This window comes from Musca domestica, unplaced genomic scaffold (assembly GCF_030504385.1).
Source record: "Musca domestica strain aabys unplaced genomic scaffold, Musca_domestica.polishedcontigs.V.1.1 1, whole genome shotgun sequence".
Classification (NCBI taxonomy): domain Eukaryota; kingdom Metazoa; phylum Arthropoda; class Insecta; order Diptera; family Muscidae; genus Musca; species Musca domestica.
This window is the reverse complement of record NW_026712114.1, coordinates 47,671,911-47,688,545: the sequence shown is the minus strand read 5'-3', so window position 1 is coordinate 47,688,545 and position 16,635 is coordinate 47,671,911. Positions and strand designations below refer to the sequence as shown.

Below are 16,635 nucleotides of genomic sequence, written 5' to 3'. Positions count from 1 at the left end.
GAAAGTACAGTTATATGGACTTGTAGAGGCAATTTTCTGTCATGGGAAGTAATAGCCATTGCAAAATTTTAGACCAGTCTGGTGAAAAGTTTAACATAAAGCAGATATGCAGGGTGAGATGAAAAAATTGCAACTAATTTCAGACTGTTGTGATTTCTAATTACAGACTGCTGTCATTTCGTCCGACAGCTGCTAAAATTATTCCAGTGACGGCTCATTACATTGTTCACAAGCGTACAAAAACATTTTGGTGAGAATTTTCCAGAAAAAAGTTATTCGTGATGGTATTCAAGCGTGATAGTGTTATTTATTTATATTTGGCTGGAAAACCACAACTGGCTATCGTTAAAGCACTCCAGCATTTAAATGTGAATAAATCTTTTGAGTCTCGTACCATCGCTCGCAACCGTGATACGTGATACTGGTAGCGTAGCCCGACGTCAAGGAAGTGGACGGAAGAAAACAGCAACATCAACAGAAATGGTTGGAAAAGTAAAAAAGCAACTTGATGAAAAACCCGCGTCGCAGTGGTCGAAAATTGGCTCGTGAGCTGAACATATCGCAATATTCCATTCGGAAAATATTGAAAAATGAGCCATTGAAAAATGAGAACTTACACCGCAACAGAAAGAAAATAGACTCAAAAGAGCTAAAGAGTTGCTTCGCTTGGTCGAAAGTGGTGAACTGCCGATTTTGGTTTTCTCCGATAAGAAAACATTCGTTGTCTAACAGTTTGTAAACAAACAAAATAATCGTGTTTACTTGCCAAAGAGGTTAGCTGAAAATGTGCACCTTCGGTTGGCCACCAGAACTCAAGCGCCGGCAATGGTGATGGTGTGGGCCGCCATAACAGCCGAGGGTCGCTCTCCGCTTGTAATAATCATCCGTGGCATCAGAATAAATGCCGAATATTATAGCGAAAATATTTTGGAGGGTGTACTAAAGCCTTGGGCATGCACAAATTTTGGCCTCAGACCTTGGACATTCCAAGAGGAATCAGCACCATCGCACTCAGCACGCACCACCCAAGAATGGTTGCAAAACGAGGATCTTGCTTCATTTCCAGCGCACAATGGCCACTAAAATCTCCGGATACCAATCCGTTGGACTATTGTGTCTGGAGTATTCTGGAAAGCAAGATTGGCACTAAAAAATACCAAAGTGTGATCGACACTTTGGTATTTTTTTGTATTCAAGCAAGCGCTTCACCGGAAATGGGCTAAAATACCGCAAAGCAACATTCGGGCAGGATGTGACGGTTTCATTGGCCGTTTGAAGGCCATATTTCGTGCAAAAAGTGATCAAATCGAACAAATCTAAACTTTTTCTAAAATTTAAAAATAATATAAAAATTATGGCGTTTGACTTTGTTGCAGTTTTTTTATCTGACCCCTTAATGGCCCATTTTTATACCTTCACCATAGTATGAAGGGTATATTAAGTTTCCACACCATTTGTAACTCCTCATAGTATACATTTCAGGCCCCTTAGAGTATAAAATTCTATGTCGATTTAGCATCTGTCTGTTTATGGAAATCACTCTAAAATTTTACTCAGATGGATTTTAGGTCTGCAGGCTTTTTGAAAATGGGCTATATAGGCGCATATTTTGGTATAGGCCCAACAGATCTAAGTCCCAATTTCAAGCCAAATTTGCTATCAATGAGGACTATGTGTTTTGTATAGACCCCATATAACTGCACCTCCAGATATTCGGTATTTTGATTATTTGTGTCTCAGTTTTCACGGGAGATGTTTCAAATATGGGTTTTAGAGTTCGAAATGGGAAGTACCCATTACGACAGAACACTTCGGGTCCACACCTTCATGTAGCCATCATATCATATCAAATTTCATAACTCTCGAAGAGAGTATCCAATGTGGTCCAAACTTGGTTCACCGTTATGTTATTATTAAATTTAGATCAATTTCGGAAATAACCAATATCGGTATACTCTTACTGGTACCTCCGCCACAAAAGGCTAAAATTTTCTTAGAAATTAATTTTCTTTATCTCTTTTCTTTTATTGCAACTCCCAATATTCGAATCAGTGCAAAATGGCAAATACCGGCCCATCGTACCTCTCCTACAAAGGGTCAACATTTTGAATAATTATAATTAGATTCGCGCATTTCAATATTTTTTTCAACACAAAATCTGGTATGAAGATGTTATATATCGGAACACTCGTTCTGGAACCCCGTCAAGGCGTCATAATATTAAATAATTATATCTCACATGAAATGCGAAATGAGCATCCGCAATTATCATACATTCCAAAATATCTGGGGCAAAGATGGTATATATCGGTCTGGTACCTCCCCCACAAACGGTAAAAATCTTGAATAATAACACGTTCATAACAGCGAAATTAGCATCCGATTGTCTTTAATTTTTATATTTCCCGGTATTTATACTGACGAAAGATCTGACGGGATGTATTGGTCGACAACTTCTGGTACTTATATCTCTCATAACTTTGACACAAGTCAACGATTCCTGTCACACTTGGCATGTCTTAATATTTTTCTCATATAGATATCTGCTGTGAATACGGAATTTATAGGCCACATTCTTCTGGTAACTCCTCCCATTTCAACATTTTAATTATTTGCATAAAATTGAAAAATTGTGCGATTTAACGCCTTTTAAATTTATTTTTTGTGGGGCTATGCTAGAGTTCATGTGCTTAGTGATAAGTCGCTCCAATTGTTGCATTAGAAGACAAAATTGAAGAATTTATTCGGGAGGTACCGACCAAAATGTTGGGATGGAAATTATGCCAAAATTGGACTAAGTTGATGGACTATTTGAGACGCAGTCGCTATCAACATATGGGCTGTGATATCAATTCAAATAAAGATTTCACTCATTTTTCTGAACAGGAAAAGTATCGTAAAACTCTTAAAAAATAACCCTCCATAAAAATCATCGCAGTTATAAGATTGTCGTACATAATGGGGCCATCGCCAACATATAAACCAACTAACAAAATATTCACTATGTGCTTTTTAACTCCTGAAATGCATATTAGTTCAAACAAGTAAGCAAAGGCCATAGTCGTGTGGAGCCAACCATGCGCTTTTGAAATTATGTCATAGAGTACTGCCCAGATATTACCTTTAGCCTTTTGACCAGGGACATTTGCGCAGTATTTACGCACTCCGTCGTGCTGTTAGTTACAGCTAAATATAAATCAATGCTAGACTTCTTCCCTGTCCTTAACTCTCTTCTCATGGAAAATTTCGTGTCGATTGGTTTCAATTGTGTGATAAGGAAAATTTTTCCATTTTTTGGTTCATTTGAACCCATAAATATTTCGCTATCATCTCCAAATGCGAGAGGCCCTTTATATCTCCAAATTTAGATTCATCTATATGATTTGCTTGTCTATGATATTTGGCTATATATTCAGCATAAAAATTGCTAGAAGTTCGCCTTTTGTGTATTTTGAATTTCGCCTGTAAGATATTTTCAGCACTTTGGTAGAATGCAAGTGTTGGTAGTGGTCCATTCTACCCGCTGTCCTAAACTCTAACTTCATGCGAGATTTCGTGTACTTTGGTTTCTATTTGTGACCTTTATAACAGATGCAAAATCAAGTACATTTTCAGTTGTTGGTCCATATCAACTCCTAAATATTTTGGGGGTATCTTTAAAACAACAGGCATTGCCCTTCTGAGTCAAACCCTACCCTTATGAAAATTTAATGAGGATCGGACGATAATTACAAATCTGTATATAATAACCCCAAACTTTGTAGCGTCTATCATGAGTATTTCAAGGAGTTAGAGATGGAATGACTAATTTAATATACCCACCATAGTATGGTGGAAGATATAATAATGGATTTTACAAAAAAAAATAAATAAATAAATAAATAAATAAAACACAATTTAAATTTATTCCAAATAAAATAATACATCTTATCAGCTACAATATACCAAACCCTTGTACTTGTTGTTGTGTATCCCATTAAACTTTATTACTTTCTAGTAAATTTTTGCCATCATCTCAACGGCAACAGCAGAACGAAAGGACGTTAAACCAAAAAGTAGTGCTGAAAATTGTATTGAAGGTGTTCGTTTAATTGGCATTAATTGTTTAACTAACACTGCTGACACTTACCACGGGATCAGCTTTTTTCCAGCAGCTGTGCAACCAAAATGCTCTATCACAGGTCGTATCACCCTTTGGATAGAGACACCTTTTGCCCATGTTTATTGCCAGGTCATGCATGGAGTCGGGCATCAGATCCAATACCTTTTCCAGGTGTACCTCACCGTCGTCATGCAACACATCCATTTCATCGAATACACAATACATGTAGCACTTGAGCAGTTCGTCTTCGTGTATTTCCTCATCGCTGAACTTTTTAATTGCCTCTAGAACGGGTGTAAGATGGTTTGAAAAAAAGGAAAATGAAAATGAATACAGTAAAATTCGGTTGTAACCCAATGTAATGGAAATACATTAGAATATTGTTATGCAGTAATTGAAGTAGATTTGCGTAAAAAAGTGTTTCCGAAATGGGGGAGAGATATTCTGTAATCTGGTTCTTAGAAAGTGTGTTAGCTATCATTTTTTACCAGCTATACCACTCCAGATAGTTTCATTAAATGTCATTTTAGGCGGAAGGTGTCGATAGAAGAAGTTTTTTAGAACAAACCCTGTATCTAGGGACAATAGTTTTTATGTAAATTATGATTCAAATTTATGAAGTAATAAAAATGAAAACTACATGGTGAGATAAAAAAAACTGCAACAAAGTCAAACGCCATAATTTTTACATTTTTTAAAATTTTATTGAATGAAAGCAAAAAATGTCGGAAATAGAATCAAATTTTAGAATAAGTTTGGATTTTTTGAATTGGTCATCTTTGGCAAGAATTATGGCCTTCAAAAGGCCAATGAAAATGTCACACGCTGCCCGAATGTTGCTCGGCGGTATTTTGGCCCATTCTCGGCGAAGCGATTGCTTGAGATGATCAACACTTTGGTATTTTTTAGTGCAAAGCTTGCTTTCCAAAATACTTCAGACATAATAATCCAACGGATTGGTATCCGGAGACCCTGTACTTTGCAAAATTTAGGATAAAAATGCAAAATTTGATAGAGATCTTTGGATTAAATCCAGAATAATTGGTACAGAAAATGGGTCGTAACGTCCACTTTTTGGAGGAGTTTCCCGTCTATGAATAGTAAATGGTATTTTACATTGAAGACCAAACTAATACCTGAACGCATAGTGGAAAGGGTATTATGTCTTTGTGCATGAAGAAAGAAGCGAGATAGACCCATAGTTACTTTTGAGGATATTCATAGAATCACTTTCTGAGTCCATTTACGCATGCCAGTCCGTCCGTCCATGTATCCTTGTAAACAAAATGCAGGTCGCATTTATTATCGGATTGAGATGAAATTTTCCAAACAATATTTGTTTCGCCCAAGGATAAACCCTATTGAAATTATTTATAATCGAATCAGATTTAGATATAGCTCCCATATATCTTCAACCAATTTCGGGTTAATTGTGCACAGAATGGTTAATATAAGTCGAAATGACCTGTATTTTGGTACATCCCACCGAATTCAGTCTAGAAGCAAGTTATTCAAATTTAGAGAAAGTCGAGTCAGTTATAGGTATAGCTCCCATATATATGTTTCATCCGATACCCCTGTCAAATTTTGTCGAGATCGGTTTGGATTAGGATATAGCTCCCATGTATATCTTCATCAGGTTTATTGTGCGCCATTTGGTACCCATATAGACTGAATTTTGGCATTTTCCACTGAATTCATCCTATAAACCAGTATTTCAAATTTGGTGTAAATCGGTTCAGATATAGCTATAGCTCCCATATATATGTTTTATCCGATTTTGGGCTTAAAGTCCCTAACAGGCGTAATATGCATTCCACAACAGTGATCTTTGTTACCAGATATCAGATACATCCCAGAAATACCTCTGCCAATATTATCAAGATCGGTTCAGGTCCCATGTATATCTTAAACCGATTTCGGGTAAATTGGGTGCCAAATGGCCAATATCAGTCCAAAAGTCCTGAATGTTGGTACATCCCACCGAATTAAATCTAGAAGCAGGTACGTCGAATTCGTAAAAAATCGGTTCGGATATAGATATAGCTCCCATTTGGTATTTAAGTCCCTTGAAATTGTAATTTGCATTCGACAACAATGATAATCAATGGTATTTGATACCAGATATCCTATAGAGATCAGAAATACCTCCGCCAAATTTTATCAAGATCGGTTCAGATTTTGATATAGGTCCTATATATATCTTAACCCGATTTCGGGTTAATTGTGCAAATAATGGTTAATATCAGCTCAAATGGAGTGAAATTCGGGAGGTACGTTTCCATTTTCCATTTTTTAAATATAGATATAGCTCCGATCTAGCTCCCATTGGTGTTTAAGTTCCTTAAAATTATTATTTGCATTCGACAACAATGATATTCAATGGTATTTGATACCAGATATCTTATAGAGCTCAGAAATACCTCCGCCAAATTTTATCAAGATCGGTTCAGATTTGGATATAGGTCCCAAATATATCTTCAACCGAGTTCGGGTTAATTGTGCAAATAATGGCTAATATCAGCTCAAATAAAGTGAATTTCGAGAGGTACGTTTCCATTTTCCATTTTTTAAATATAACCCTTCTCCAAGTGATATCATGCACTCAATAGAAGACTATAACTACTCTAAAGCCAAATGTTGATAGGTGGGAGCTCAACGCCCGACTTTTTAGTTTTCCTTACATGTTTATATATTGAATACCTCTTAAGGATCTTTGTAGACGTCCACATTGTTTTATATATTGAAATTGTCAAGATTTTAAAATGGATATGAATTAGTTAATTAATTAATTTTTTGTTTGGTTATCGGATTTATTGATATATTTCTTATCCTTAATGGTCTTTTAGAGGATATCTTTTTATTTTAATTATGCTAAAATTAACAGTAACTAAAAATTACACTTTTCACATACCTTCAGTTACACCCGTCTTGCTAACGCAAGTATCATGCACTGGTCTAAGTTTGGCCAAAAGTTCCGGTGGCGGATACTGAAAAAAGAAGGAAAAGTTAAAATTATAGCCATAATATTTTCATAACTTAATTTTGTCTTAACTAAAGTAGATAGCAGCAAAACCCCACTGCAATGAGTAAAACGTAACAAAATATTAAAGCAATGTGTGAAACTCTTAAACAAAATCCCTCTTCGAAATCAGTTTTCTGATATTTGGCATAAGTTACCCCATTTCGAAATAACGGAAAAGTCAATATGTCATGTCCGTAGTAACGTAAAAAGCGGAGAGATAGTGCAATTGCCAAAGAAATCCATAAATGAAATGACAAAACGAAAGCAAAAGAACTGTGAAGAAGGATATTGTTAAAGAGAGACATAAACTGTAAAAAAATAAAAATTTATAATAGCAACAGAGATACGACGACGATGATGATGGTTGGAATGTACTGCAGAAAGTATATAACCATCAAAAGAAAAACATATATGCACATACATAAATTTCATATACATATGCACATCCATATGTGCATGTGGCGTGTCTAAGTAATTCTCTACGAATGACTTTGAATGCAATGTCCATTTTATGTGAAGAAATTGGTAGAGCACATGGATCTCAAAATAAAATATGGTCTATGGAGAAAATATAAATAATACTGTCCAACACCAAAAATAATTACAGGAAAATCCAGTGGATTATTAAAGTAGAAGACAAGTATATCATCGTTATGAAAAATTTAATCGTAAAGTAAGTAAGTAAGTAAACAAGTTATCGGACGTCTAAATTTCATAATAGCTCTGGGAACTCTTATATATTAAAAATACAATTTAAGGGTTAACATATTGGAGTTATTAAGCCAATCTTTCAAAGGCTTTTATGCATGCTTTTCCATAGGCAAAGGGTATCCAATATTTTAATATGTATTTTGTATCATTATATATAGAGCTTTGAGAATTTATAGAGAGTTTTGGATTATTTCAAGAATTATTGGTGGATTTAGTCAAACCTGATATGTGGAATGCCCTTGTAAAAATAATGGGTAAGTAGGAATACTTGTATGTAGTTACGATTGCCAAAAATATCTGTCTCATCTTTATATATAATTGATCTAATATTAATACAACAAGTTAAAAAGTATCAGTCGGGTTTGCCGACAGATATATACCCTCAGCTTATGCTCGCTTATTAAAATATATTATGACTTGTGTTATGATTATAATATAAATATTGCGATGTGCCAGTTATTAACTATATCGACTTCTTCCTTCACTTTATATGAGATACATGATCATTGTTAGAAAATGTTAAAATGTGCATTAGGTACCAGATATGGTCTACCGAAGTTTTCCATTTTTATACTTCATCTAATACAGATAAAAATATTGATATGTGCAAAATTACAAGAAAATCGAACATTTATATCCAGTTTTATGTGAAATCATAAATTCCGATAAATTTCATGCTCATGTCAGAGAAATATTTAGGCATAACGAGTTGTAAAGAATTGCTGACATGTTTCGCAAGTTATGACAGATAAAAGTATTGAAAATTGTGATCCTTTTTTGGGAAATATATCATCTTCACAACAGGTCTTGTGTTAGCAATTGTGGAAATTGAAGAGGGTTGGGTGCTTATTTCGCTTTCTTCCCTAGAGTTTTGTTTTTCAAAATATTGAAACCTATGTGGGGGAGGTTCCAGAAGAAATGGTCCGATATTCAATATTTTGATCCTTTGTGGGGGAGGAACCAGAAGGAGTAGACCGATATATTCCATTTTCACACCAGACCTTGGGTTAGTAAAAATATTGTGATGTATGTAATTTGAAGACAATCGGACTCTTACATCACATTTTATAAGAGTTATAATTATTCAAAAATTTTTGAAAATTTTTACCTTTTGTGGGGGAATTCCCAAAAGGAGCGGACCGGTATATTCCATCTTAATACCAGGCCTTGGGTTAATAAAAATATTGGGATGTGTGAAATTTAAAGACAACCGTACTCTTACATCACATTTGGAGTGGACCGATATTGCCCATCCCCGAACTCGATCTAAGTTTGACAACAATATTACGATGTACCAAGTTTGGACCAAATCGGATACTCCTTTCGAGAGTTGTCGTGCCAGCCAGCCAGCCAGAGAGACAGACGGACGGACATCGATAGATTGACTCCAAAAGTCCTGAAACGGACTTGGTCCAAAGAGACCTAGGGACTGGGCACGTTTTGACCGTATGAAATTATATCCTGATGATATCCTCTGTAGGCGTATGGCTAAGGGTATAAATATTGCAAAAAGAGAACTGTGGAATTATTTTGCATTTTTTAAGAGCTATGATTATAAAACTATTAGTCCTTTTTGTTAGGGGTACCAGAAGGAGTGGAGGGATATATCTTCCTGCGAGATCAAATGGTATATTATTGGAATATGTCAAGATTGAAGAAATTTGACGTTTAAGGTTACGAAAAGTTCAAAAATGGTACGATTTGGTTTTTTTAAAAAAAAGGATAGAGCAAGAAACTTGAAAATTGGTGTGAAAATGAAAGTAAGATTGATATGATGGGTGATTATGATAGGTGATTTTGGAAATGTCTAATAAATGTGCAAACTTTACTAAATCGTACTAAATTTGGAATAGTCTGCTTTATATTAAACGAATGAAGCTGCAATTTTGAAATTTTGTATCGGGATCCCTGTTGGTGGTACGTTTCCGGTAAAGAGGTTGTTTTGGAAATGTTTACTACAAATGCACGAATAGTACTATGTTTGAAATCTGAAATTTGGTATTAGCCTGGACATATAGGGGTAGTTTCGGAAATGTGGACTATAATTATACAAAAATTGCTGTATGGTACTATATTTGGTATTGGATGAAGGAATGGAGATAAAATGCAGCATTTGATATTTAGATTTATGATGATATTTGCGTTTGATATCTGGCTGTGTTTCGGAAATGCGTCTTATATTTGTTTGAAAAGTACCAGGTGGTACTAGATTGGGATTCTGGTCAAAAAATAAATTACGTCTGCCTATGTTGAGTGAGAGTGGAAAGTGTTTCAAATGTGAAATTTTTCATTAAGGTCCCTGTTAGTGCGTGGGGTTGAGATTTGGAGGTGGTTTTGGGAATACATAAAAAAAATACGAAAGTACTAAGTGGTACTAAATTTCGTGTAGATTGTAGCTATCAACTTGAATTAAGAATTTTAGTGCAACAGCCCTACCTAATACCTAAGAATTTTTACCACAAACAAAAAACAATATTTTAGCAAATATATTTACATGAATTTTACCGAAATAGGTCGAGCGTAAATTTTTCAGAGCTGATTAAACTAAATATTGATAATATGTTTTTCATGTTAACCAAGTAAAAAATGCTGTAAGTTCGGCCTTGTCGATATAGAACGAATTTGGCAATTTTCAAAAAAATAAAATCCGTTAAAAATTCTTTTAAAATACCGAATGTAGCCGCTATATTAGGGTCTACACGATGACGTGAACCTGCATAGGCAACTTTTGTCATAAACCAATACAATACTCAAATGCGAAACTTGAATAAAAAAATCGGCGAATAAGGAAGCTAAAATCGTCAAAATACCGAATATTGGGATGTACCGTTATATTGGGGCTTTACAAAGACGTGGACCTGCACAGATAATTTTCTGTCATAGGCTCTAGTATCCATTACGAACTTCAAATACCAAATTTGAAACAATTTCGGTGTATAATGTCGCTAAAATCATCGAAATACCTAAAAAAGGGAGGTACTTTTATTTCCTGCAGGCATAATACACATTTGAGTAAAATTTTATCAACCTACTTCATTTCGTTCGGAAGCTAAAGTGATTTCCACAGACGGACGGACATCGCAAAATCGACGTAGAATTTTATGCTGATCCAGAATATATACACTTTTTGGTTTTTAAATTGTATATTACGATGTGTTACAAATGGAATGACACACTTAATATATCCTCCATACTAAGAGGTTATAAAACGAAGTACTTAATATTTCTTTTATGAATATTCCCTGTCTTTAAAAAATATTTGTTACTTGGGACGACTGAGTAATGAAAGGGTTATCAATCTCTAGACATTTATTTCCCAAACAGTAATTTTAAATGTCGCACTATTCTGTGCTAAAAAAAACACTGTGCATTGCTTTAATAAGTGTATACACAAACAAACTGGAGAATCCAAAAAAGGAAAACACAGACAATGCATACGTACATATGGACATGAATGCATGTCACAAATAATAACAACTTACGGTTTCATCTCGACGTGGAACTGTTTGACTTTGTGCACCGACCATAAAGATTATGGCCACAAGTAATATGCCATAAAGCACTGCTATTGCTCTCATTATGGAGTTATGTCCTTGAATCTACTCTGCCAATACACACACACAAATAATGACTGCTTTATAATATTGGTAATATTCCAACTGGACTGAAATTTACTTGAGGCTAGAGAGGAGTAGTTGCAACTGGCCGTTTGTAGTCCCCTTTTCACAGTACGACAGAGATATGTGAATGCGGTGCCAAAAAGCTGGTTGTGATTTGGACACGATATTATGGGTTTGTTGACGTTGCTGCTGCCGCTGCTCCTTGCTTTGGAGAATGTTATAAAGTTGTGGCACCTTTTATGTCCAGCAAGCAAGTTTACAGCACTTTACTTAAGTATTCCGGTAATCAGGTGACAGGATACATTTACCAATGCTTGGTGGTCAGGCAATAGAATAGTTGGCATAAAACACATTAAAATTATTGAAAAATTCCCAAAAATTCCGTTGTATGTGTGTTCGGTGTTTTCGAAAGGAAACTTTATAATATTTTGTTCAAACCTTTAATGGGGTTTTTGCGGTTGCGGTATTATATTTGTTCGTAAGAGCGTAAATGCGTATAGGAAATCCAAATGTGTTCAATATATTTAAGTAATTTTTAGTTTTGTATCACAACTTGCGTTTTATTTTATTTGTTTGTCAGTGCGGCCATGACTGCCTGGCCACACATACATTTATATACGCTTATGAATGAAAAATTCATTCGTTTATGGATGAATAATTTTTCAAAGTAATCGATTCGAATTTGATGCATTAAACATCTACTAAGTTATTAAATGTGTAAGACGACTGTTTTTTTTTTCGAAGAAAATAATTATTAATAAAAGCTTGCAAATAACCAATATTGCCAAGAACACACCAAAAAAGTATTACAACTTTTAATATTCTTACTTACAATGCGTAATATTTCTTCTTAATGGAATTCTTTGAAAATAATTTCATATTTTAAAATAACATTTTAATGAACAAATATTTCTCCAATAGGATAATTAGAATGCCATAGAAAATATTGAAAAGTCTTTAAATAAATATTGATAAGAGCATTTTTTCTGCTACGTAAACATTCCATGAATTGGGAATTATTAAATTGTACATATATAAATAATACTTGACGTAAGAAAATTGTGGGTGCTTTTAAATCCATTGACCTGGAATGTTGTAAAAAATGTCGTCGACAAATGACATGTTTATGGCCTTCATTGCAAAAAAAAAAATGGGTCAGCAATGTGGTGTAATAGATAATATATATAGTAACTTTAGAGTCCATGGACAACGTCTAAATGAGAGCTAAGAACTTAAGAATCAGGGGAGAACCGAATGAGTTACCCTATTTCCATATTGACAAAATATAGGAGGGGTGACCTAAAAATGTAGTCCTTTATATGCGGACTAGACCTTTAATAATAATTTTTGAGAGAAGTTTAAGTCTTGATGAAATTTTGCACAAATAATTTACTTGACCCAAGGACGAACCCTATGAAATTGGAGTTAATCGGTCAAAATTTAGATACATCTCCCATATATATCTTCGTCCGATTTGCTTTTTATTGTGCACCAAACGTGTAATATCAGCCCAAATAGTATGGAATTTTACACTTACCACCAAATTAGGCCCAAACATTAATATGCCAAATTTTATCGCAATCAGATATAGCTATAGCTCCCATACATATTGTTCATCCGATTAATTATTTTTATCCTCCACAGTCTACGTATGCACACTGTAATAACGATATTTGGGAAAACATATCAAATAGAGCTCAAAACAAGTAAGCAAAGGCTATAGTCGCGCGGGCCCGACCATGTGATACCCTACAACACTACAATATGTTAGAAGCCCCCTTATATCCAGATCGATTTTGGAAGATTTCGCTTTTGAAATTATGTCACGGCGAACTGACCTGACCAAGGACATTTGCCCAATATTTAAGCACTCCGTCATGCTGTTAGTTGTTTTGGTCCATTTTCCATCCAAAATGCTTGAATACTTCCCTGTCCTTAACTCTTTTCTCAGGTGTGTCGATTGGCTTCAATTGTGTGATCAGGATTTTTTTTTCTGTTTTTGGTTCATATGAACCCCTACATATTTTCCAATCATCTTTAAAAGCAAGATGCTCCTCTGTATCTCTAAATTTAGACTCATCTATATGATTTCCTTGTCTACGATATTTTGAGTAATGCTGGTATTTTTTCATACAAAAATAGTGGTCCATTCGTGTGCTTTGATTTCTATTTGTGACCTTTATAACGGCTGCAAAATCAGGAACATTTTTAGTTGTTCGTCCATTTTAACCGCCAAATACATTGCGGACATCTTTAAAACCAATAGGATTATCCCTTCTGAGCCTTACCCTTGTGAACATTTTCGTAAGGATCGGATAATAATTGCAATCTGTATATAACCCCAGCCTGTGTTGTAAGTTGAAAAATATTGCAAAATGTACAATATTTTAAGTCAAATTGAAAAAATCGCATGCGATAAAAAATATGTAAAAATAAAAAAAATATCGCAAACTGAACAGTGTTTGGCTTGCTTGTTTGGGATACCATAGTATTTTGTTGTTGCAAAATCGTCAGGCAAAATCCCATTATTGTTGTTTTTATAAAAACAACATTTGTTTATGAGTGGAGAACGATGGTAATGTTTACCAGGGGGTAAGGCAGGGAATACCTAGGTTTCGGAAAGAGCCACCAATCCTCATCAGTTCCCTTGTTTCTTGTCTGGGATATTCTCCCCAGAAGTTATTTAAAAAAAAAATAACTTCTATGAAAAAAAACATTTTTTACCCAAGTGACGAGATCGTAAGCTCAATAGAAGAGGAACAAAAGAATTACATAAAACTAAAATTCTTTTGGAAAATCTTCTAAATCTTACAACCGCACTACTACAAAACCTATATTAACTACTAAACTTATATTAACACCATTATTCAAAATCTCTTTATGCTATTTTTTTTAGATTTTATACTTTTATGACAAGAAGGCATTCTGAATTGACAAAATTTATCAGAATCGGTCCAGCCATTCTTGACATATTAGCATTCTAGCTAACATCCCCTTCCTTGGTATATATACATTGTATATATTTCGTTATATATATCCCATATATTTACTATCGGTATCGACGTAATGGTCAGAATTGATCTGTTCGTCTATTTGTGATTTCGTTGGTATTAAAAATATTCGCGGTTTAAAGGAAAATTTGACTATTACTTAACACAAATATTATGGTCTATTTCACCCACTAAATATTACCCGATGACCATCAAAATTGGAAGGCTTCTAGCCACCTCTAAGCTCTAGCCCCAAGCTAACTTCCGCGTCGATTGGTCCATAATTGGGACCTGTAGAGCAACTGCAAAATCAGGAAATTTTTCAGTTTTTGGTCCATTTCAGAACCTAAATATTATGCGATCATCTCCAAAAGCAATAGGGTTCTATTCTGGCCATAACCCCTTCTCCATTTTTAGTTTCGTGAGGATTCGGACCATAATTACGACCTGTAGAGTGATTACATATTAACATGGACAGACGGACGGACATACATAGCTAGATCGACTCAGCTCGGCGAGATAGGAAGATCCATATATACTTTCCTATGTGGGAAACCAATATTTCGAGGTGTTACATAATTTTTGGCCCAATCAAACTTATAATACCCCCAACACATAGTGTTGTAGGGTATAAATACCACTGGCAAATTATATCGAGATCGGTTCAGATTTGGATATAGCTCTTATATCTTCGTCCGATATCTTCTCCAACGATATTCGAGGAAATATATCAAATAAAACTCAGAAATACCTTTGCCAAACAAGCGTGTCAGATTTGGTGAAAATAGTTTCGGATATAGCTATAGCTCGTATATATATTTTTATCCGATTTTTTATGTTTGTTTTACACAGCCGTAACAACGATATTAGGGGAAATATATCATATTTACAGCTTATCGGTTCAGAATTGGATATAGCTTCCATATATATCTTCGTCCGATTTTCCTATTATTCTGCACCGAACGTGTAAGATCGGCTCAAATTGTATGGACGTTACGACCAAATTGAGTCTAGAAACAAGTATGTTAAATTGGTGAAAATCAGTTCAGATGTAGCTATAGCTCCCATATATATTGTCCATCGGATTTGTCATATTTGTTCTCCACAGCCATAATATGCCCTCCGTAACAACGATATTCGATCAAATATATCACTCACTCAGAAATACCTTTGGCAAATTTTATGGAGATCGGATCAGATTTGGATATAGCTTCCATATATATCTTTATCCGCTTTCAAGTTAATTGTGCACAAAATGGATATTACAAGCCCGAATTGAAAAGGCAAATTTAATAGAAATCGATTAAGAGGAGGGTATTCCTCTCATATATTATTTACTTTGGACTTTAAATTATAACCATAAACATAGTTGGTATAATTTAATTCTGGCGAATTCCGGATAAAAATGTTTATTTGTTATGTATAGGGTATCATAAAGTCGGCCCCGCCCGACTTCTTCTTCTTCTTAAACCGATTACTTATTACTTTATTCGATTATTTATTTTCATATATTTGTCACTAGAAAAAAAATTATGTCTAATTCATTTGCAACTACTACTAATTAAAAGCGCTTAATTGCATAGGGCACGGTAACATTTTATTTGACTGACAGTTTCAATGAGTATTTTCGAAATTCCTGTTGGCATACATGAAATGAACAAAAACAACATCGATTACAAAGCCAATTACAAAATTAAAAATACAATTCTGCCTAATTAACTTTAAGTGTTATTTGTCCAAGTGTCAAAATCAATGACAAATAATCTCTGTCATTAACACCAAGTCGGCCATGTTTGTTTTGTCAATCAAAGAAACTAATCAATGTAACCCTGAGCCATTTGTTTTACAAAGTGTTGTAATGTGTGTAATAAAAATATTGTATCAAATCGAAAATATCAATCGTTAATTATTTGGATTTATTGAAAATTAATATATACAAAATTGTGTATGCCCTTAAGGGGTATTTTGAATGTGTAAATGTGCACATTTATGAAAGTTGCATTGACTTCAAAATACATTATGAATTTAAAAGGGAGAGTAAGTATTTGATTTGAGGAGAGAGGGTAATTTTTCATTCGATCAAGCGATTGCTAAAATTATAAACTTCAGGTAGGATTATTCAATGATTCGTTGGCATTAAATAAATTCAATGATTCCTCAAAAATTAAAATAAATTATTTTATTGAA

At 34.4% G+C, this 16,635-nt stretch overlaps 1 protein-coding gene across 2 annotated transcripts; it reads right to left on the bottom strand.

Annotated features, from left to right (window-relative positions):
* Positions 1-3,886: 3,886 nt before the first annotated feature.
* Positions 3,887-12,062, bottom strand: LOC101888341 (general odorant-binding protein 83a). 2 transcript variants are annotated; one of them, XM_059123589.1, is made up of 5 exons: positions 11,897-12,051; positions 11,321-11,727; positions 7,017-7,092; positions 4,130-4,386; positions 3,887-4,061 (listed from the first exon to the last, which is right to left on the bottom strand). In XM_059123589.1, the coding sequence occupies exons 2-5, from the start codon at positions 11,414-11,416 to the stop codon at positions 4,044-4,046; spliced, it is 447 nt and encodes a 148-aa protein (XP_058979572.1). In that variant the 5' UTR covers positions 11,417-11,727; positions 11,897-12,051; the 3' UTR covers positions 3,887-4,043. The 2 variants fall into 2 exon arrangements, with proteins under 2 accessions (XP_058979572.1, XP_005176973.2); XM_005176916.4 differs by having other exon boundaries at positions 11,321-12,062.
* Between the last annotated feature and the right edge of the window lie 4,573 nt (positions 12,063-16,635).